The sequence below is a fragment of the Phoenix dactylifera genome, chromosome 9 (assembly GCF_051530095.1).
Source record: "Phoenix dactylifera cultivar Ajwa chromosome 9, Ajwa_hap1_PhDact_Kaust_v1.1, whole genome shotgun sequence".
NCBI lineage: Eukaryota > Viridiplantae > Streptophyta > Magnoliopsida > Arecales > Arecaceae > Phoenix > Phoenix dactylifera.
The window spans coordinates 8211639-8235521 of NC_143198.1; the positions used below are offsets into that span (position 1 = coordinate 8211639).

General features: G+C 38.3%; 1 protein-coding gene across 3 annotated transcripts in view; it reads right to left on the minus strand.

Annotated features, from left to right (window-relative positions):
- Nucleotides 1-15822, minus strand: part of LOC103696536 (uncharacterized) — a 62785-nt gene extending 46963 nt beyond the window's left edge. The window contains exons 1-3 of one of the 3 annotated variants that reach the window (XM_039131977.3): nt 15087-15822; nt 10441-10575; nt 636-1006 (exon numbers count right to left, since the gene is read on the minus strand). In XM_039131977.3, the coding sequence (XP_038987905.3) occupies nt 636-1006; nt 10441-10575; nt 15087-15636 (1056 nt within the window). In that variant the 5' untranslated portion in view covers nt 15637-15822. The remainder of the gene's footprint in view (nt 1-635; nt 1007-10440; nt 10576-15086) is intronic. The other 2 variants (XM_039131978.3, XM_008778197.6) reach the window with 2 other exon arrangements.
- Between the last annotated feature and the right edge of the window lie 8061 nt (nt 15823-23883).

Genomic DNA, 23883 nt, shown 5'->3' on the forward strand with positions numbered 1-23883 from the left:
TAGACCCGACACGGCACGGTGTGGAGCCATACCGACCCGTGCCGCTGGGCAACCAGTCTGGTTCCGGGTACCGCGACAACAGGCCATACTATCGATGTTACCTTATGATAGAAAAATGGAATGCTTTCTTTCAGAACTTTCTTTTCTAATAGAGCAGATTGTTGCTTGGTCCCTCACTCTCTTGCACATTTAACAAATCTTTACATGCATGAATGCTTAACTGCAGGTATGCATTACACAGCCCTTGCATGGGAGGATATTCAACAGAAATAATGCCATTTGAAGAGGTGAGAAGTCAAAAACAGATCATACCCAATATATCTGGGTATATGAAGAGGGGTAAGAAGGGAGAAATAGAAAGCTAGACTAGTCATGAGCATCAGCTGTGCAACTTATAACATCTACAAGAATCACATTAGCTCGATAATTGGCAGCCAGTGTATCAGGTTTTGAATGTTACATCCATCCAAACATACCAAGAAACAAAGGCTATTGGAGGTGCACTAAATCTGTGTAATGCAATGCATCTCTGCTGATGAGTTCAAATACACGCATAGCAGTTTCATGCCTGCATTTCTACAGTAAGAAATACCCAACTTTCTGAACCAACAAATTAGTAATGGCTAAACAAGTACCTTGTAAACAGAAGGATGCATTGGATCAAGTTGAAAAAACTTTGATTCGAGATCTGGAAGCTGAGTTCCATGGATATACTGAGGCAAATGCCGGAATAGTTCAACTCTATTTCTTGCTTCAGATTGATTTACCACTGCACGTCTTTTAGCCTTTTCAACCCGATGTTTATCATCAAATTGCATACGAGGGTGGGGAACATCCTTCTTTCTGTCCTTATCAGGAATGCGGTCAACAACCTTCTTTTCAGAAGATGCAACTGGAGCTGTAACCTGAGGCCCATCTTTCTTTTGGGAAGAAGGTTTCACTACCTTACCCTGTTTTAAAGCAGGAAGTGCACCACCAGAAGAAGCAGAAGGCTTGACTGCTTCACCTAGAATCATCACCATGGAAACACATTTAAAATATAATGAATTTCAATAGGAAGAAATATGAGATGAAGACATACATATCCAGGTGAAAACAATGCATATAAATGCTGAAAAATGGAAAAGGAAAAAAAATGAATGTGGATAAAGAAGTAAGCTGACATTAAGGGGCTTTTTGGTTTTCAGGTCATCAAAATGGATCTACACAAATCTAAAATAAATGAACTGTTTGAAAGTACATGTTTGGCTGCCTTCTCCAAAACCTGTTGCACAAAAATTGACATGCCATAAAACCTGAAAAATGAGTTTTTTGAATAAAAGCTTACCCCCTGTTATTCAGAACACCTTTCCTGCATACAATCAGGTTTTCTGTTTATCTGTTTTGATAAGATAAATAGATACATAGACAGCCCCTTCTTTAGTGCTAAAGCTGTATCACTTTCAAACAAACATACCAAGACATTTTGAAGTATTACTGATATGAAAGTAAAATAGCAGATATGCTCATAGTAGGAGCTTCAGAGGTCCTGAATATAAAAAACGATACAAAATCAGGAAGCAGCGTTTGATATGTATTACTTCCCACTTCAATTATTGGAAAAACAAAGATATTTGGATATAGAGATTGAGCTGTGAGGAAAGCCAGATAATGGAAGAGACCTTTTATCTAAGAAGGTCAATTATAAAGCAATAAAAATTGATTACCCTATGTCGTGGAAAACAGTCTGTAAACAATTTCCCTGGCAGAACATCTAAGAGGGATTTGTATGCAACCAATTTCCTCGATGATTTTTTTTTCAGACACTTGATCTAGGAATCCTTTGGGTCTCCATAGAAGCAGCTCATGTTGAAGATAAACGTATTATGACCACAGAAAAGTTTTTCATAGGCTGGTATTGGGATGTCTTGACATATGGAGGAGCCTGATACTCTCATAAATTCATCCAAAATATCTCTTAATGCTTGTAGATGTCACTTCTAAGAAAAACAGGATTCTACCAGCTTAGGGTTATAAGTAAATGGCAACCCCTCGCCCCTACCCTCCCTCCCATATGTGCCCGCAAACAACCTCAACAGGAGTATGAACTGATCAAAGAAATATGGTAAATCTAGAAAGAATTTTGAATGACATGATCATTAACAGTTTTCACATAGAGCTGCATAGTCATAAATTGCCATGGAACTGCTTGAAGATGAGTGAAATAAAATGTTCCCTTCTTGGTTAGAAAAAAACTGTGCAACCCCAACAAGGAATATCAGGGACATTAAAATGCTAAAACAAAATATTTGGCTCTTTTTCAAAAAAATTACAAAAATCTGGAGATAATATAGAGCAATAAAAATTCTTAAAGTTGCCAAAATGGGCAAAAGAATGATGAAAAATAAAATGATATTACTGCTAATTACAGGGTGCTGTGCAGCAGAGTATGTGCACAAGTAGCCTATTTCAATTTAGCATTGAAAACAATTTACTTTTGATGGTCTAGGCTAAGAAGGATGGTTCTCCAAATAAAGGTTCCTAAACATTTGGAAAGATACCTCTTGGGCATACTCCAGAATTTGGAAAAGAAATATTAAGGGACAGGAAGCAACACAGTGGGAACACAAAATCTGGGCCAAGCATTACCCTCTGGCCTTGGTGGGGAGTTGGATGCATATGTTTTCCTTCATCAACTCATCAAAGCTCTTTAACAAAGTTTTGCATCCTCCAATGGAAGTCTTTGAGGTTCTAGATCCCCTACAAGCAAAAACATTGACCATATGATGGCATTATACAGGGGCCACACTAATACATGGACTGCTTGAGAGGCATGTATCCAAGTTTACGCTGAAAAGCCATGAAAATCAGAGGTTTCTTGCACAAATATCTATAAAGAACCCTTGTCAAGTTGAAATTACATCATGTTTGCATCATTCACAAGGAGAAAGAAAAAAACTATTGTTACTTGAATTGCTAGGAATCTATAAAATATGAATAACTGAAATAGTTTCTCATTGATTTATGATATCTTGGAGGCACCACCTATGACCATTTTTCTCATGCAAATTGGATAAAAAGAACCAAAAGAAAATAATTGAGTTGCCAATGATATTGAAAAAGGAAAAACAATCCTATAGGTTCTTTAAACCTGAAGAAAAAGAACATTAACAGATAAAACTGTCAAGGTGGTTGAACATACATGGATCCTATGATAGGCAACAGCAAGAGTCCTATTTGAAAAGTAGAAATGCAACAAGAATCCTACTTGAAAAGTAATATAGTGGGAGAGATGCTTTCTCCATGTTCAAATCCAAAATAAGAGACTCTGACAAGGTTATGCTTCCAGGTTTAAGCGTCGAAAGGCAGAACAGAGAGACCAAAGACAATGGAGCAAAATAAAGGCAGTTTAGAGGAATTTGCAGACAGCCAGACACTTTTTTTCATTGGGGATTTGCCCATCAAGAGGAACTAACAACACAGGTGGGTCTGCAGGTAGAATCCACATGAATGAGATAAGCTTTTTCTCCTATGCACGCACCATGGTTTGCATGCTACAGGTTTGTATGGTCTAAAAGAAATAAAAATCATCAGTTATCATCCTATTTTCTAGCTTCTTTGACAAAGTTATATCTCTGCTTAGCATCTATAGACAACTTCCTTTGAAAATTAAGCAGGATACAGAGAAATTCCTGCCTTCTTCTCGTTAAATGCTCATGATGAGTCAAAACAAGCACTTCTTAAGAAGATGGCATTAATCATAAGCCATCTACATGTCAATAAAGATCAAAAAAGCTGAGACTATTCTCCACAATTTCTTGTCAGTCATTTGAAAATGATTTGAAAATGACATGAAACATGTTTCATGCTCAATGCACATGCAATGCATAAGGTGTACATTTGGTGAACAGATAAAGGCCCCATCTTTTGATACTCTCTTACAGAACATATGGATGTGAATGTTTGATTTGTCTTCCTACATCTTGCTAAAGTGTCGAAACATTTTAGCAGAACCCATATAAAATTTTTAACTGATTAGAATAAATTCCAATCTCAAAAAAAATTTATTTGACTCACTAGCTGCTCTAGCGACCATGACAACTTATCTCAGAGCAAATGTCTGATTAATCCAGCCAGACTGAAGCACCTTTCTGCGACAAGACAATCAGCTTCATGTTTCACCAACTAGGATCATAATTAAAATTTACAAGATGTTTAGTAAACGTCAGCAAGCAATTGTATGAAAATGGCCTGCAGTAATTTCTTTGTGGCAGCTGATTCAAGTAATCCATAAACTGGGCATGTAACTTTCCATTTTAAATGTGCATGTAGAGCACTATGATGAATATTTAAAAAAAAAATACTATACTATCAAAAGTTCAATATAATACAGCCTCAATCATGGTCTACACATACCTCCCTGAACTACTAGGTTTGAGGCATACCAATGCATTCTGCCCCAGAACCAGAATGGTTTAGCATTTCAGCACTAAACAGGGCCAAACCGGATGGTTCTGACCCGAACCGGGTGGTTCAGGGCAGTTCGGGCGCTATTCCACTTTAAATGATTGAAAGGGAGGTAGAGAGTCTCCCATGCCTTCTCTACCACTCTCTATTTTAGTTCTCCACTCAAAAACAGCGAAAAGGGAGGGATTTTTTGCAGATTTCCACTCAATCCAATACAAAATTAGATAAAGGGCCCACTCTCCTTCCTTCTCCAGCCTTTTTTTTTTCTTTATCATACCAGAAATTGGCCAAAAATAGGGAAAATGAGGGGGATCATGCCAAAATCTTGAATGTTGGCATGATTTCATGATATACTATAGATCAATAGATGATCTATGTTGTGCAACAAAAATTATATTTTTTTTTCAATATATGAATTTTTAGATAAAAAATATTTTGGATTAAAAAATAATAAATAAAATAATAATCAAAAAAATCAGAAAAATTAGTAACATGTTTGCAGGTATGCATGCTACATGCAATCTCAATTTGACGTCAATTTATTTAACTTTAGGAATGATGAAGCATCGTAGCAAGTTAAGGCCCAATTTAAATAAATTTAAAGAATAAATGGTCATTGTGCATACCCATAGGCTAAGAAAAATATATGTAGAACCCATGATAGGATGCTACACTAATCTGATTAAAATTAATTTTCAAAATAATTTATAATTGGATATTAATTTATTAATTAAAAATAAAAAAAATATTTTTAAAATAAAACTATGAAAAACTAGTATTATGTATGGATAATTCAGAAGTATTTTTTGAGCTAATAATACGATTTTTTGCACTAGAATGAAAATCAAATTTTTTTCAATAATTAATTAAATAATGATCAATTAAAATAAAAATATATATAGCATCCCTAGTAGAGTTCTATATTAATCTAAGTTAAAATTATTTAACTAATTTATAATTAAATATCAATTTATTGTATAAAAATCAATTAGAAATGTTTGAAAAATTAGTACTGTGTATACATAATCTAGAAATATTTTTTGAAGTAATTGAGTGATTTGTGCATTACTAATGTAAATTCACTTTGGAATAATTAATTAATTATTAATTGATATAAAAATGATATGTGCTTGTCAAATTTGCATAAATTGATCCAGAAAGGAAATAGTCGGGGCAAGACATAGTTTGGGATTATGAGGTGATGCTTTTAGGCCAGCAACATTAGAGGTAAAAGTGGTGCAACATTGAGTTTGGGAGGAAGAGATAACTAGGTTGAAACAGCATCCAGCCTATGGGTATCTCAATGTGTCTATTTGTTAGAAATGCCTATAGGAGACCTGCAAGCTGATGGAAAAGCATTTTACCAATTCAAGGCAAGCAAGCAAAGAAGTGCCAAAAAAAAAAGGCAAAGATCAAATGACGGGAAGCAGAGTCGCCTTCATAAGGAATTCGAAGGACTAGGAGGGATCAAATCTGGATGACATGGAGGAGATGCAGATTCAAACTGTGATATAGGAGAGCCTGAATGAGAAGTGGAGGGAGGAGGTTGCAAGCATATGGCTAAATTTGAGCCCTCAAAGTACGAGTCGGGCTTTGGTTCCGGGTCCACCAAGGAAGATCCAACCTACATACGAGACTCATTAATTTGAGAATTGTTGGTGGTGGCGGTGGCCAAATAGCCTCTATTTTTGGCACCTTTGATAGCAAGAAGAGGAAAGTCTAGAGACATACCAGCAAGGGCCACCATTCATGATGTAGATCAACATGCCTTCACAAGCAGGGATTCGAAACCACAGAGAATCGATTCCTTGCTTGTAAAGGATAAGAAAAGGACATGCTAAGAGTTATCGTATCATGGTTTCACTTCAGCCACATCCCTGCAAATACAGCAAATAGCATGCATTGTTGATCTGCTATCAAATCCATGAAGAGAGCCAGTTAGGGTGTAGATCCTTCCAGGTCAAAAGATATATAGTGAGTTATTGGATAATAATGAGTTAGAGAAATAAGTAGTCTCCTACTACCATAAGTGAGACACATACGGACTGACTCTAACATGTCATGGTTAGATGTGTCCCAATTGATGGAGCATCATCAATTTTCTAACATGTTGTGATATGAAAACATTTTTCTACAAGTCAGATGATGCTTTAGATCAAGAGCACGATGCTCATGACATCCTTAGTTTGATGAAGTTCTTGACCAGATAGGGTGGCAGCATGACATGCAGGTGATCTTGAATAACATACCACAGTATAAGGCCACCAGGGAGATTGTGATGATCAAGCAGTCACATATTTTCTAGACCTCATGCTGCACACTACATAAATCTGATATTGATAGACATCAAAAAGATTCGTAGGCAAACCAGATTATCAAGAAGATTCGTAGGCAAACCAAATTATCAAGACAGTCCAATTCATTATTAGATTCATATACAACCACAAATGGATTCTATCTTTGATGAGGAAGTACAGTGGGGGTGAGGTACTAAAGCCAGCAGTCATCCGCTTTGCCACAAATTACATTGCACTGGATAGCCTCATCGAGAAGAAAGCAGGCTTGCATCAGATGTTCCTGAGTGCTAAGTGGCATGAGAGCAGATATGCTTAGGCTAGCATGAAAGGCAGTCACATAGAGGGCTTAGTCACGAGTCAGCAGTTTTGGTAGCAAGCCGAGAGAATTGTTAAGACTATTGCACCATTATATCATATTGAAAGCCATGCACAATAGAAGATACCCTCAGATAGGCTTTCTTTATCACATGATGATGCTTGCTGAGGCTAAGATCACGCAGGCCTGAAGCATGCTCAAAAGTACATTGACATAATTGAGTAGAAGTGGGATTATTAGATGGGTAAGAAATTACATCTAGAAAGTAACAGTTCGTTCGTTCTTATAATTGTTTATTCTTACAATAAAATTCAACTGCAATCATTTGTTCATTAACTAAATTAATTGCAAAATGTATTGGTAGCCTACTACCTCAATTCGTAGTTCCAACACAATGTCCTAAGAATAGACATGGACAAGGAAACTTCTAACCGCTCTTTGTAATATGATCTATAAGATGGAGCCTGATTGATAGTTGTTGCCCAATGTCTAGAAGAAGTAAGTTAATTTTAATAGCATACAAAATCATTACTTTGTTAACTTGAGCAAATCATGGACATCATATCATATGTGTTTTAGACTCAAGCATTTACAGAGAGCTCCCACAACTTTGGTGATAGGCTAGTTGTAGCAAGCAAAGAAAGCATGGATTCTAAGTATTTTCAGACACCAGCTATAACTAGTCCAATGTTTTATGATAAGTAATGTCTGATATGCAATTTCTTGATTGCATTTACAACTGAATGATGATTCCATTTTGGTCAATCATCAAAAATCCTAAGAAGGTTAGCAATCCGAATCCTCTTGTCAACGGTCTCTTTCGGTGGCTATGAGCACAATTAGTCTACCTTCACCCTGATCCACAGCAAGCAGAAGAATCACGTCACATAGAAGTATTTGAATGACTTGGTATATGTTCATTACAGCCTAAGGCTCAAATTGAACTATATTGAAGAGGAAGTGGAGTTGAAGAATGATGACCACATCACAATGATTCCATATACGATGAAACGGATCCGATGATTGGTTGGCTTGAGAGCCAACAGCAACAACCAAAGCTTGATGAGCCAGGATCACCTTCTTAACCGACCAATTTCATAGCAAAAGAGGCTAGGATGGATACGGAAAAAAATTGAGCAGAAGAGCACATACCACGCTCCCATCCTGAGCAGCCACAGAGATCATGAAAGAGTCGATCATCATTGCAGAGCACCATATCCAACACATCCTCCCAAAGATTTGAGAGGAAGCCATCACAATACCCAATCAAGTCGGGCAGGTAGGGCCGGTTAGGGTGGTGCGCGCAGTCAAACCACCCAACAGAGCTAGGCAGGCAAGGGCATCCAGAGAAAGAAGGTAGGTCCTTATATCAACAAGAAAGGGCAACTACAGTTTCATTGGAGAGTGGATGAGAAGCTTGTTCACTCTAATTTAGAGACCAATGAGCCTCCGAATAATTGGACGCTCAGATTATCTTATGATACCAACAATGATACCAATGGTAGTTCGAGCAACAATGCAATTAGTAGCCAAGAAGGTGGCAATGGACATGGCATGGCTGCATGACTCATTGCCCTAGGGTCTTTGATTCAATGGTGAGTCTCAATTTAGACATACCATACAGGATCGAAACCAAAGTGCACGACCTAGTACAGCCTGCGAGGATAGCATTTCATACGTGAGATCATTCAAGATATAGTGCTACTGTTACAGATGATCTCGCATATAGAGTAGAATCCTTAGATTATCTAAATCCTAGTCATACACCAAATCGTACTCAACACAGCTAGGCTATGATCGCATGAATATCCTTCATCTAAAGCATCATAATCGAGTGGCTACTACCCTCCATGGCCTCAAGCAACTTATAGGTTGGATTTCACTGCCATGATCTTTAGATGGCCAATCCCATATCAAAGAGAATCAGTATCAGGATGGTTATCCTGCAGATGCAGATTATGAGATGTAAGGATATGGGGCAAATTATCTAGAAAGTTGGAAAAATATCCTAGGCTCGGACCTTCACCGCAATCCTGACGTCTATGAGGGATATAGACACTCCACAAAATTTTAGATATTGGTACATATTTGGTACTTTAAGTGCATTTGATATTATAATATATATTCAATTATATGCACTCATATATTCAATTATGTTACAATTCATTAATTATACTTCAAGTCCATATGATGACAAAGAAGACATCAAAACAACATCAAAATCCTAAACTAAACAACCACATTGATTAAAATAGTAACTGAATACAAAAAAATAACAAAAACAAACTGAAAAACAAAAAAAAAGAATATGGCATACCCGTCAAATGACCCGTAAGCTATATCGTATCATGTGTCTTTATGGTACCAAACCAATATGGCACCCAGTACCAATTCAACGGATCTTGACCTTAATGTTTTGCATGCTCCTGACAATTGAAATGGTGCTACACAACTGCAGTGTCAATTATCCACTGATATTGTAAATTTTCTACTTCTTTCTCTCAATTATTTCATAGAATATTTATATTATTTAGAACATGAGCTCCATATGATCATTATCACTTGTTACCATATTAGCGGACATCACTAGAAAAATAGAACCAATATATATTGTCATATAATGCTTTGCCTACTTTCAATAAGAATTAGCAATATAAATTGATAAAAGTTGTCTGAAGCAGAGTTTTGGCACCCAACCAACCGATAATCACAAGTTTGCAATGCTTCACAAAACCTTTACCAGTCCTATCAATCAAGGGTACAACACCACTACCAGCTTTTCTTCCTAGCAACTTCCGGCTATTTTATATGAAGTATTCCTCTCCCCTTCCCACTACTTTGACACAATTTTGAATCTCTCCATTTCAACATCTCCTCGGACCTCAGTTCTTCCTTCCGCATGCCTACAGAGTCTAAATCAGTTTCTTAATTATTTCCTTTAATATACTCATTCTTCATCCACCTTTTTCATGATTTGAGCAAGAATCCATCTTGGCATTTTCATGCTGCCCACTCTACTTGTTTGAAGTAGCACTCATAAATATATGTGCTGATATATAAACACTACTCAGAAAAAAGAACTCAATAAGAAAAGGCTGGTCACTAAAGCAACCCAAAGAACACCTCAATCGAGTAATAGAAAATCCAGTCATAATACAGAACAGGTTTAATATGCATTAAAAACAGAAATTCTTACAAGAACAGTGTACAAGCAGCTCCACGATCAATTTATTTACATGAGAAATCTAAAATTATTTGGCAGCTTGAAAATGATACATCAATATCAAATCACATGAGAATCTAATGCATATAAACTTATTGAGCAAAAATAATAAATGAATGCATAAATAAATGAATGAATACAAAGAACAAATTGATTACCAGACTCCTTTGCTGCAGCCTTCGCTGCACGCTGAGCCTCTTGAATGGCACGCCTCTCAGCTTTTGAGGTTTTCTGTTTCTGTGGCTTTGAAATCCCTTCATTCTGCACTTCAATCAAAGCTCCCCTATCTTTTTCTGCAAAATGTCACTTGTTGGAAGTAGGCAATTGCATTCACTAAAATATTAGTCTACAACATAAAAGCTCTAAAGCAACATTTTGGGTTATAATCTGTTTCAAAGAAAAATGTCAGAAGAACACAAATGCTCATGAGACACACTCAATATACACATAGTTTGTATTATTTGTAGAAAGCAACCCAGAGTTGCTACTAAATTTTCATTAAATACCATTTACAGATTTGATTCTTAAAGATAATAAATTTGACATTGCTCTGAATGTGTTAGACAAAATCCAAGGGATTATGTCCAAGGACAAAATTTTAGATTAAACAGAACTTTCTTCCTAAATAAGCCAAAATATTTGTTAGCTTTGGTAATGTAGTCCTAAGATGTAACTCAGAAGGCCAAAGTTTCAACATTTAACTGGATACAGTACATAGAAATCATGTCAATTGGTATTGTTATAGTTCTAGCTGGAATTTGCTAACCTTTTTCACTTTAATTTATGGATGTCATTTTAGTTATAGAAGATATCCTCCTATTCAATGAGTCAGTATGGGTGTCTTTTTACGGAAGATTGAACAAGTAGGTTCAACACAAATAGCAAGCTACTATGTTAAAGGAAAACTCCTTATATAAGTATTAAAAGTTTCTTTACATACAGCATACATTCAACAATTAACAGATAAGACATAAATTCCAATGTTTGTATTTTAACACCTTATTACTGAATTGCTGACTTGCTCTACAAGATATACAGAGTCCTTGGTCAAATTTAACCATACAGAATCAAGGAAACTTTTAGCGTTGCTGCAAATTGGACAGCAGCATATGACCCAACCCAGTTAGGTCCGATCTGTTCACAAAAACTGCCATGTCGGGTCCAGGTCAAAAGCTATGTTAGGTCCAAGTTTTTAAATTTCTAACAGGCCAGGCCCAGCCCAAGCCAACTCAGCCCCTTTGTATATAACCTAGGTTTGTTTTTGGTCATATGGTGCATTAACAATGCCCAACCAACAAAACCCACTTAATGTAAAAACACACTAAACCCTTGAAGCCCCAAACCCTTTGCCTTGAAGCAGCCCTAAATCCTCTGTGCTTTGTCCCTACTTCCTTGAGCAGCCTTCTCCTCTGCTTGAGCGACCTTATCTTCTGCCCAAGCGAACCTCTCTTCAACCCAAAAAGCTATGCCTTCAGCCTCTGCCACCAGGCCCTTGAGACGAACAATCTCTGCCTCATCCTCCTTCCTGACTCAAGTCATCTCTTTGTCAATCTCCTGCTAGATCCCCTAGAGCTTGGCCTCCATTAAGTTGAATTGTGCCTCGGCAGCATCAACCCTTATCTCAGAGAAACGAGCTTGGGCCTCCGCTGCCTCCCTCGCCTTCTTGGCCTCCAATCGCTTCTCCTTAACCTGAGCGTTTCCTTGCTCGGCCTCACAATTCTGGCAATCGGCACGCTCAGACTTTTGCTGGTAAGAGCAGGTGATCTCCACGAGCACCTACACGACGTAGACCCACTATGAGCAGCAAAAGGATGATCAGGTCTATCGACCAAAAAGAACTTCGAAGTGTCGAAGCTCGTACCCTTACCTCGATGGCAGCGCAGCGCAACGAGAAGATGAGACTCTCAATCAATCGCTTCTGAAGCTCCTCCTCGTCCTTGGGAAGCATAATTCTCCAAATCATCTCCCATATCACCCACGGGGTTGCCCTAGTAGAGCACTGAGTCGGTGACCTTAACCAACCAATCTGGATGAAAAGTCGCCGACTCGGGCATCTATGATGAAGACTGAGGTGCAGAAGATGAAGCCTGCAAAACCCCGAGCACAGCAGTCGAGGTGGATATCAGCGCCAAAGTTGGGGCGGCCTCTGGAATGACTGTTGGAGACTGAGCAGCCTCGAGATCAGCCGTTGGAGCTTGGGCTATCTTAAGAGCAGCCACTGAAGCCTAAGCGGGCCCCGAAGTGGCTATGGAAACTAGGGCAGCCATCGAAGCGACTGCTGAAGCACCCTTAAAGGCCCCGACTGGGACCACTTCCTGGGAAGCCTCCGATGCAAATGGACGAACAGAAATAGGGAGGGTAGCAATCACCTCCACCTCAAGTGATCCCTCACCGGCGGGCCTCTCCTCGACCCAAGCAACCTACCAAGCCCGACAACAGAAAGCTCAACCTCGGCAACAGACAAGCCTACCTACATCTTCTTCTTCCTCTTCTTCAAAAAGCTAGCTTCGTTAGGCCTCTTCAGGTGTCGAACAGCTTGTGAACTTTAAACTTCATCGCAGCAAAGACAAAGGCAAACAAGTCAGCCAACTGAATAGTTATACTTGAGAAAGAACAAAAGCAAAGAAAACTACCCCAATAGAAGCGAGATATTGACCGGCATTCACTAAGGCCGCCTCGCAGAGCAACTTGGCAAAAGTTTGATCCTTCATTTGACGAAAGACATCGACCAATCCTAGATCCTCATCTGATAGGATGGGGAAGAGGCTCGGTGCCTTCTTCCTCGGCGTCTTCCACCGCGTCGAAAAGCAATGTGAATCTATTGAGGTCATGAAAAAAAATTGACCATTCAGAAGGCTGCCATAACCTTTCTATCATCCCATGTTTCGAGGATGTATCTTCACCTAGAAGAAGACTCGGAATAACCCCACAATAAGGACGATCCCATAGAACCTCAAAAAATAGAAAAATCCAACCATCGTCCTCCAAGCATTAAAAACGAGCTAGACTGGGACAAGCTAGTACTAAGCCAGCAGATCAATAATGATCAAAGAAATCGGATGCCTCAGCCTTGCTCTTAAAGTTTTCTCATAGAGAGTGAGCTGATTCTCCTAAGGCGACGTCGCCCAATCAAAAAGATTGGACAACTCCGAGAAAAAGTTCTGAGGAATAAAGAACTCAACTCGAATCTTTCGCAGTCGAACTCTTGCAAGACACTCTTTTCAGCATCCGAACATGAGATAACCTCGAACTGTGTTCCACCTAAAGCCATGGAAGCTCGGTCAGGGGAGCCCTGACTCGCTTTCTCATTGTCCATGGACCATTCCTCTAAAGATGGACCCACCATGAAAGAATGAAAGAAAAAGGAGGAACAAAAGATCTCGAGAAGGCCGAAGAAAAGTTTGGAAGAAAAGTTTAAGAACACACTGGAGACCTACAAAGGCAGAAGAACTCCAGTGAGGCGGCAAAACTCTGGCAAAGTATAAGAAGAAAACGGCCACAAAGGCTTGATCGTGGTCTCTCTCTCTAAGCACCAGAGCATAGGAGATCAAAATGGGAGAGATGAACCAATCTCATGCCTTATATAGAGCCTTGGACGACTTAGATCGGCACTATGGTTCACTTACCCCAATTGATCTTCGGCATTCGCCTCCTGACGATCACTCGGATCGCCAACAGCTTGAATGTCTAATCATTGCACCAATATTTTCACCGCGAATGATACTGCTTCGGAAAGCACAAATGACAACACATCCTTCATAAATGTGATATCTAGAAGATTTCTATAGCAAAAGCTAAAAGGATGACCGAGGTGGCTTGGCTACGGCATTTGATTTTATAGCTCGGTCTCATGGCTCACCTCGGCTGGTTGAACTCACTATTGCCTCGGAAGTAGGGGCAAATTATATGCCTCAGAACCGATCACAACCGACGTGACAGACCGACCAATCAGAGATTGTCAATCCTTCGATTGACTAGTCAAAGCAAGCCACGTGGCCGACCCAGAGGTGCGCAGAACTATCATTCGAATTTCAAATTCTTCTTCTAATTGACAAAACCTCAGCCACGATCGTGAGCAATTTCCATAACCACGTGGGCGAGATGTGCAGAGCGTGATGCGCGGGAATGATACGGTGTATGACTTTCGAGACATGCAATGGGCTACAAAGAATAGCCAATCTGTACATCTAAGTTCCTCAACGGTATGCACCGACTCTCGCATATATAAACCATTCCCGATGGACCCTCCAAGTAAATGCTCTCGAGTCATTTATGTCATTGTATTACCACTCTGCTACTTTCATAATACCTCTGTTATTTTCTAAGAGACTGTCTTACTTAGGCATGCATAGGAGGGTCCTTGCTGGACACTCTCCGGCATGCAGAGAAGGGTCCACTGTTTTTCATCGTTGATGTTTCAGATTGGATCCGGCATATAAACAACGGTCCGAGCACGATCTCCTCTTTCCATCACCACCTCAGGAGCGATCAGCATTAGAGCCATCACCGCCCGAGCATATCAACCACCACCTCATCATCTCATAGACATGTCATGATTTTCAGCCAGCCTCCATGGTCTGAACAGCCAACTGTCCGAACCCTCCAACAGCTCAACTAGCTTGGCATCTTGATCAGGCCAATTCCAGCGGCAATAGTAGCAAACATCATCAATTTTCAAATTTTTAATCTGTTATGGGTCAAAACCCTAGAAAGCAAATTCTAGTCTGCCAATCATCATCAAATTTAAATTTTCAATCAATTCCAAATAAATAAACCCTAGACAGCACAGGGCATAGGGGCATACCTGACACTCCGGGCAGTGCCTTCACCACCGAGGCAGTCGTCAAGCTGCTCTTTGGAGTGTTCCCGCCGCCGCCGCCGCCAGTGATCTTCATGGTCATCATCTCCCCGCTGCTCGACGGGAAGGACGACGCGAACTTGCCCGAGCCACTTCTGCCGAGCCGCGCAGATGTCGGCACATCGTCGGAAAATTCGGAAACGGCGTCAAGCTGGCGGGAAGGCGACATCATCGGGGACGATCCGAGGAGGGATTCGGAGGGGTTGTAGCTCCCGATCGGGATCTGGACGGTGTCCCGGCGGAGCGGGGAGGCGGGGATGGGGACGGGGGAGGCGGCGGAGCGGACGACGGAAGGGAGGCCGTCGGCGGAGGCGTGGCGGGGCGGGGGGATCATGACGGGGGAGAGGGAGCTTCCCGAGAGGGAGAGCTCGGAGGAGGAGCGGGCGTCGTTGGGCACGGAGTGGGAACGAGCGGGGGGCGGGGTGGCGCCCGGGGGGACGAAGCCCACCTGCCGGAACTTGGGGTCGATGACTGTCCGCGGGACTCGGCGGTCCATGGATCGGGCGGCGGCGGCGGCGGCGGCGGCGGCGGTCACCAGGGTTTCGAAGGGGGAAGGGTAATGGGGGAGCGGGCTTCTACCATGGATAAAATCATAAAACCAGGGGGTTAGGTTTAAGGCTTGGAAGGAAGCGGGGTTGGATTTGGACCGTGTGGGCCGTAACCGGGCTGGGTGCTGGCTTGTCGCGCGCTCTGAGATGATACAAAATTATTGATTTATTTTTGGTCGTTGATGTATTTTGTAATTTATTATTATTCAAAATGCATGGGGGAGTGAGGACAAGCCCGTCATGGATAATTTAATCAATAATATAATCTTGGTTCATGGAAAAAACTGTATCTTGTTGGAATTTTTTTTTTTTTGAGAAGCTGATGTCTGAATATATAATATCTCCAAAAATAAGTTTTGCATATTTACTTGACCACAAAAAAGTAGCATAGAAAATATGCTTTTCAAAATAACTTATATTTGATTGAGTATCTATTTTTTAGAAAAAAAATATAAAATATATATTATGTTTTTAATAAAAAAGACTCCAAGAAAAAAATATATCATAATTATTAGAATCAGATATTTGGAACATTAAGATATAGAGGTTTTGAATGTACAACCTAAAAAAAAATCAGAATATATTTTCAACAGCTATTTTTAAATATTTTTAACTATGAAAATTATTACAATTCATAATATATTTGGATACTTGTCTGACTATTAAAATTGCCCCAATTCATAATATATTTTTAATAGCTATGCTTAAATATTTTTAAATTTAAAATATTTAAAAATATCTTTAAATATTTAAAAATAGCTATTAGAAATATTTATTTTGTTGGGTTTTTAGTTAATAATTAGACAGCGTCTTTGTATTGTGATAATTTTAAATAGCTATTAATATATTTTAATAATAAAATTACCCCAACTTCTTTCTATTGTAGTAATTTTTATTAATTTAAGATTGACTATTAAAAATAGCTATTAAGAAGATCATGATGGCTTAAAGGATTTTTGGAAAAAATTACTGCAAGAAGTGGCTTTTCTATGTCCCACATAAATTTTTCTATCTCATAAAATGTAGAAAATTTATTCCCATGACAAAGATACTTTTCCATCTGTTTGCTTTAAAAACTCCAACTAAACATGAGGTATTTTTTAATTTTTTTGTTGATCACACTTCCCCCTCCTCTTTTCATGAACCAAATGAGTCCTATATGAAATAGCATATCTAACTAGATCTTGTAGCCATAATTTTTAATTAATATATTTTATTTATCACTCCTTTGTTTTATAACATGGGAGGATAGGCCCCTGTTGGCCTAGTGTATCTTTGGTGTGTGCCAAAGAGACTTACTTCTCATTTGCTTGCCAGAAAAATATAGGACAAGTTTAATAGCAAAGGATAGATATATGCGTAAGCATGCTACTAAATTAAAGCAGCCGCAAAGAAGATGATCAAAGAGAGAATACGAGAGTAACTACGTCTAAATACCTTGACCACTATCATTTGAAAAAGATGGATTTGGATAGAGATAGGATGTAGTATGAGTTACAGTATAAGAGATCTACGTTAACACTACTTCTAAAGTAAAATTCTATTGGTAAACAAAGTGTAGGGTAAATAAAGCTAATGAAAAAAATAAGTAAAGATAAATTAGAATTGATTAATATGTGGAAGTCAAAAGGTCCCTCTTCAGAGTACAAATTCTATTTATTTATACACAATACAATAACTGTAAAGTAGCCACCAATCCATTTAATTGCCTACATCGCTATGGTCCTCAATGGTTTCGAAGCTTCACTCCCATGATCCCATGTATAGTATAACCATGAACCAAATGGCGATCCAACATCCTTCAGCTTGTGACTCATCTTGATCCTTCAACCTACCTATTAATATCATAACTGAACTCTACCTCTTTAGCATGTGCCTTCACATTTAGTGGGATTTATTATAGGCGAACCTTATTAAGTTCAGCAAGGTTACATGACTTTCATCTACTTTGACTCCTGCTAATCTTGTCCATGTGGCGCTTGCTCACGTCCACTACCTAGATTGTTGAGATGGTGTCTAAACAATATCCTCCATATCTTGTCGGCCGATGATCAAGAGGCCGATGGGTTGTCTATTATCATCCCTCAGTAGCTATAGAGTGGAGATCTCGTAGTTATTACCTCGATCTGCTAACCGATTACTACCTAATTTTTGAAGCAGTATTATTGCCCTTGGCAATTCGCTTGCAGCTTTCCAATCCTCCTAAGTGACGTGCATTTGCTACGCATCCTTCTTCATTGAATGCTCCTATATTTTGGAGTGACCGCACACTGCTCAAAGGATCTGCATTAATTGGAATCCTGACTTTACTTCTTGGTAAAAAATGCTTCTTCTATATAAATAGGCCCCACATTCCTCTCTTCGTTGCTTATTCCTCCTCTTCCTCCTAATCATACTTATGCCTCCCCCAATTCTCTTTCCATCACCATGAAAAGTCGGACCAAGTATTAGCCAGAGAATTGTAATTGTTTTAATCAACCGACTTCTAATTGGTTTGCTGAATTAAGGTATCATCACAATCAAGTTACTTTGCCCAATCGAAACATCATCACAATCAGCTCATAATGTTTGGTTGAGGGCTTCCAACTGGTAAGTCAACACTTTTTAATCAGCCTTTGGTTAAGACTACACCTTCACCATCCTCCATGCTTGGGTTAGTTCAGGTGGACCCCTTTTCATTTCAACTTTTGGTGACTAGGTCCGTACAAAAGCTCTATACCCAGAGCACTTGTTCTACCTCTGCTACAATTAATGAAGAAGTGGGGAGGAAAAGATATTAAACGTCCTATAGATCCAGCAAGTTGATGATGGCGAATAATCATCTTTAAGAGTGGAGTGAGCATCTTGAGAGTGTTAGTCCAATCGGCTTTGTAACTATGCTTGTATAATTGATTAGCCTAAAGTAATGAAATAGCATAGCCGTTATTTCAATGTTGTGCTCTTTTGTATACTTCACAAATTGTAGGATAATATTTTTTTTAAATTCTTCCCATTAATGGCTTGGCCATTGATGACCCAAAGATTGATTCATAGATTGATTTTGATGATCACAAAACCTTGAAGTATAGATACTAATGTTTATGTTGCAAGGAGAAAGATATTTATTTTGCAAGGAACATAGCAAGTTGGAAGAACACAAGAAGGCCTCCAAAGCTCTCAAGTTGGAAGAAAGCTACAATTTATTGGCCCAAGTTTAAAGTTCAAAGGATTCAAATTGGAGGAGTAAAATCAAAAGAAAAATTCAAAAGAACAGTCTTCGAGTCGACTCCAGTGGAATTCGAGTCGACTCCGGAGAAGTATGAGTCGACTCCTAGGAGTCACAGGCAGAAAAGTCAGAGAGCAGTTTTCGGGTCTGAGATTCGAGTCGACTCCCACATTGCACGAGTCGACTCCGAGACTCCGCGACCATCAACAGACAGAAAACCAAGTTACTGCCTCTGAGATTCGAGTCGACTCCCAGACAGCTCGAGTCGACTCCAAGGCAGCGCTACATCAAGATGGCAGAAGGCTGTGTTTCGCAAACTGAGAGCCGAGTCGACTCCGAGGAAGTTCGAGTCGACTCCAAGACTGGATGAGCCAAAAGACAGAGGATCGGGAGTTCGGGCTCTGAGATTCGAGTCGACTCCCAGGACAGTCGAGTCGACTCGAGTGGATCAAATTCAAAATTGGATCCACGGACTTCAGTGGATGAGCCGACTCCGAAATTGCCAAGTCAGCTCCAGAAGTTGGCGAGTCGACTCCAGGATAAGACGAGTCGACTCCCAGTCAAGGCATGCACTTTAATTCAAATTTGGAACAGTGGCCGAGTCGTCTCCAGTAAAGCACGAGCCGACTCCTGCAACAGGCGAGCCGACTCCTGATCGCGCGAGTCGACTCCGATCCCAACGGTCATATTGTCAGGAGGTGCAGACTGGTTTCAACGGCTCTATTTTTGTCTCTAACGGCTATATTCTTGTTTCCACGTTATCAAAAGCTATAAAAACAAGAAGAGAGCTAGGAGAGAACTGATGGAAGTGGGAGAAAACATTTAGGGAAGAGATTCCAAGAAAAATCTCCCATAAGCACAATAAGGGCCATTCAAAACGAAATAGAGAGAAGAAGAGCATCCAAGTGAATCCGAAAGCTTCCTCTCCATCCGTGTGCTGCCTCGGGGATCCTCTACTTCATGCCAAATCAGAGGAGGATCAAGTAAAGAAGAAGCCGAGCTCCTCCATCTTCAAAACTCGTTTGAGGGCTTCTCTTTACTCTATTTGTTTATATTGTCATATCTGCTTGTTTAAGAAGCTTTGATTTGTGTTTATTCTTTGTTTTAATATCTTGTAACTTGATTCAATCAAGGAATTGAATCAAGGGGTTAAAGGTTTGTTGGTGAGCCAAAGGGAAAACCAACGGTGTAAGGTTTGTTGGTGAGCCAAAGGGAAAACCAACGGGATTAAGGTTTGTTGGTGAGCCAAAGGGAAAACCAACGAGGTTTAGGTTTGTTGGTGAGCCGAGGGTAAAACCAACGTGTAAGGGTTTGATTGTGAGCCCGGAAAAACAATCGGGGTTGGTTCGAGTCGGTGAGCCTGTGAAAACCGACCGAGTTCGTTGTGATCTCGTAAAACAACAAGTTGGGTTGTGAGCTTGTAAAACAACCGGCTGTAATCTGTAGGATTATAGTGAAATTCCCAAGAGGTCTTGGGGAGTGGATGTAGGTGCTGGGGTGCACCGAACCACTATATGTCCTTTGTGTTTGTAATGCCTCTTGTTATAGTCTTACTAACACACTTACTTACTTAGATAAATTGCTTGCTTAATTCTTATCTGCACATCCTTTAGTTGCAAGCATATTTAATCAAGTCGAAGTTTATACATCATACCCTTACTAAGTTTAACTTTCACTGTGCATCTATACAACTTAGCATAGTTAATCAAAAAGTTTTAGAAGTAGCATAAAAGTTTTAAAAGACCCAATTCACCCCCCCTCTTGGGTTGTATCTACTGGGCAACAAGTGGTATCAGAGCAGGTGCTCTAAGGTTAATCATTGATCTCACGATCAAGAGCCAAAGATCATGACAACTCAAATAGATAGCTTTCTAGGAGAAGGACAATCAATTAATACACCTCCACTATTTAATGGCATAAACTATACACATTGGAAAATACGCATGCGCATCTTTATTCAATCACAAAACTATTACTTATGGAAAATCATAATAAATGATCTTCACATACTCTCTCAAACTTTTAATGAAAAGGACTTAGCACAATTGAATGCTGATGCTATGAACATATTATATTGTGCTATTCAAGAAACAAAGTTTAATGAAATTTTTGCATGCTTATCTGCTAAGGAGATCTGGGATACTTTAGAAAATATTTATGATAAATCTCAGATTAGCTCTCATGTGCTTCAATTACATTCTAACAATGAGACTGCAGAAAAAGGTGTTGAATCTCCCACCTCAGTCGAGTCGACTCCAAGTATTTCAGAGTCGACCCTCAAGATAACCGAGTCGACTCCAATAAGGTCCGAGTCGACTCCGAGGCAAATCAGCTTCCTAAAGACAAAGAAAAAGAGGAAGCAAGAAGAAAGGAAGAAAGAGATAAAAAGGAAGAAAGCCTTGACCAAGAAAGAGTCAAGCCAGAAAATAAAAGTTAGGAGCAAAAATGATGATATTAGCTCCAAGAAACTACAAGAGGTAACGGACTTGTGCTTTATGGCACAAGAAGACAAGGTAAAATCTGAATCTACTTTTACCTCAAATGATTTTCAAGACGAATTCTCTTATGATGAATTATTAAATGCTTTTCACGATTTGTATAGTGAATGTAGAAAATTAGCTGTAAAGAATAAAAATCTTAAGAAACTAAATCTGAAAATTTCAAAAGAAAGAAATTCTAATGATGAAATACAAGAGAAACTAAATTCTGAAAATGAAAGCTTAAGGTCATTTTCAGAAGAATTAATTCAGAAAAATCATAGCTTAATTAGAGAAAATCAAAACTTAAGTAAAGAAATTAATCAATTAAAATCTTTTATTAACAAATTCACCGTAAGCTCAGAATGATTGAAAATGATGTTTGAAAGCCAATATGTTGCTTATGATAAATCAAAACTTGGCTTGACTCCTTTACTTAACAATAAATCTCTAGAGAAAAAGGTTATCAATTCACCATGCAAACCATTAAATAAGATAACTTATCTCAAACATGAAAAGAATGGGCATAACAACTTTTTCCATCATTCTAACACAATTAAATCAAATGGTAAAATTATTACTATTAAACAGATTTGGGTTCCAAAAGGAACCATATGTCCTAACTCTCAAGGACCCAAGCAAGCTTGGGTACCCAAAATGAAAATATGAGGATGAAGACATAGATGTGCCAAGATACCCATGGAACAAATAAACTCATACAAGTGGGTGTTCTAGACGCACTGAAACTTAAAACATACTTATGAAAAGTAATTTTAAATAAAAATAATAATAATAATAATAATAAGGAAATCAGTAATTCTGGCATTTCATTATTATTTGTGCTTTAGTATTTGATATGATTTGCTAGTAGTGATCAATTTTGTGATATAGAAAATACTTTTGGAAATATAATCAAATCATTTCATTTTACTCACTATTGGATAAGGTGCTAAATGATTAATCAACTTATTAAGAATAATTCTATGAATTCTCTATATGCTTGATTGAGAGTTTTTATCTATGGCATTATTGTTTATTGATCATAGATATGATAATGTGTACTTGGTATGCTTTTGAATATATGCACTATGAATACCAAGATTAAAGAAACCATATTTGGCATATGAAATCAGCTCATGCTAGTATGTACTTAATCTCAAAAGACCTTGCCATAGGCTTACCTAGATTATCCTCTTAAAGGTCAAAATTTTACTATGCATGCTAACTAAGGAAACAAACAAAAATAATTTCTAAATCTAGAGATGTTGTTTCCAACACTAATTTTTCAAAAGCTTACATTAGCCTTGTTCTTGGCACTCAAATTGAAATATTTTCTGCATTGGCACAAACTCACAAAAAGCGATCAAATGATAAAGGTTTGCAAACTATGAATCACGGCATAGTTTTGAAAACCAATTTTTGTGTTAAGTTGTGCACAGAAAATAATATTGAATACAATTCTTTCTGCACCAAGAATACTATAGGTAAAATAGGATTAATAGAATCTTTGAAGAATTGAAAAAGGCAATGTTGTATGATAGTCATCTACTTAAAATGATTTTTAAAAGCTATCATCACTGCTTGTCATACATATGACTTCTATTAGATCTATCTTTGATGAAAACTTCTTTTGATCTTCTGAAAAATAGACTCTCATATTTTTCAGTCGTACATGTTATGCTTGATATGTTCTCTTGAAAAATAATGCCAAATCTAATAAAGATATTTCTATCCTTGGATATCATTCATCAAGCAATGCATATAGAACATTCATGAAAAATTCTAGATGTAGAAGTATCAATTCATTTTATTCTTTATGAGACTAATGATCTATTATCAAAATACTAAAATCAAATTATATGGTTAAATCTTTTACATATAACAATCTGAAAAACTTGTTAATTAGAACCAAATTGGATTTTTCAGATATACACTTAATGATAACTACTAAAAGATTAAATCAAGAAAAGATGAAATAGATCTTGATAAGATTCTTGCATGATTAGAAGTAAAAATCACCTTTATCATTTGTTTGCTTTATAAACGTTATATCCTATCAAATGAGTGTGTAGAATGGACTCCTATGTGCTTACTTTATATATGTTAGATAACCACCATATTTGAAAACACTCATTACAAATATGATAAAGCATTATATGATTTGAAACAAGCATCAAAAGCATGATATAAAAGCTTAAGCAACCTGTTTGATAGAAAGTAATAATGATAAATCTATGTATCAAAAGGAAGAATTTGTGACATTATTTTTGGTTCTACTAATGAAGATTTATATTTTTACTAAGCTCATACAAGGTGAGTTTGAAATATGTATGATGAATGAATTAACATCTTCTCTCAAACTCCAAATTAAGACAAACAGAAAAGGGGATCTTCATTGACCAACATTAGTCCACAAGAAAACTCTTATAGAAGATTGGCATGAAGAAGGTATATCTATGACCCCATCTTGTAGAGTTTGAAAAGGATGAGCAAAGTAGATCTATTGTGTTAAA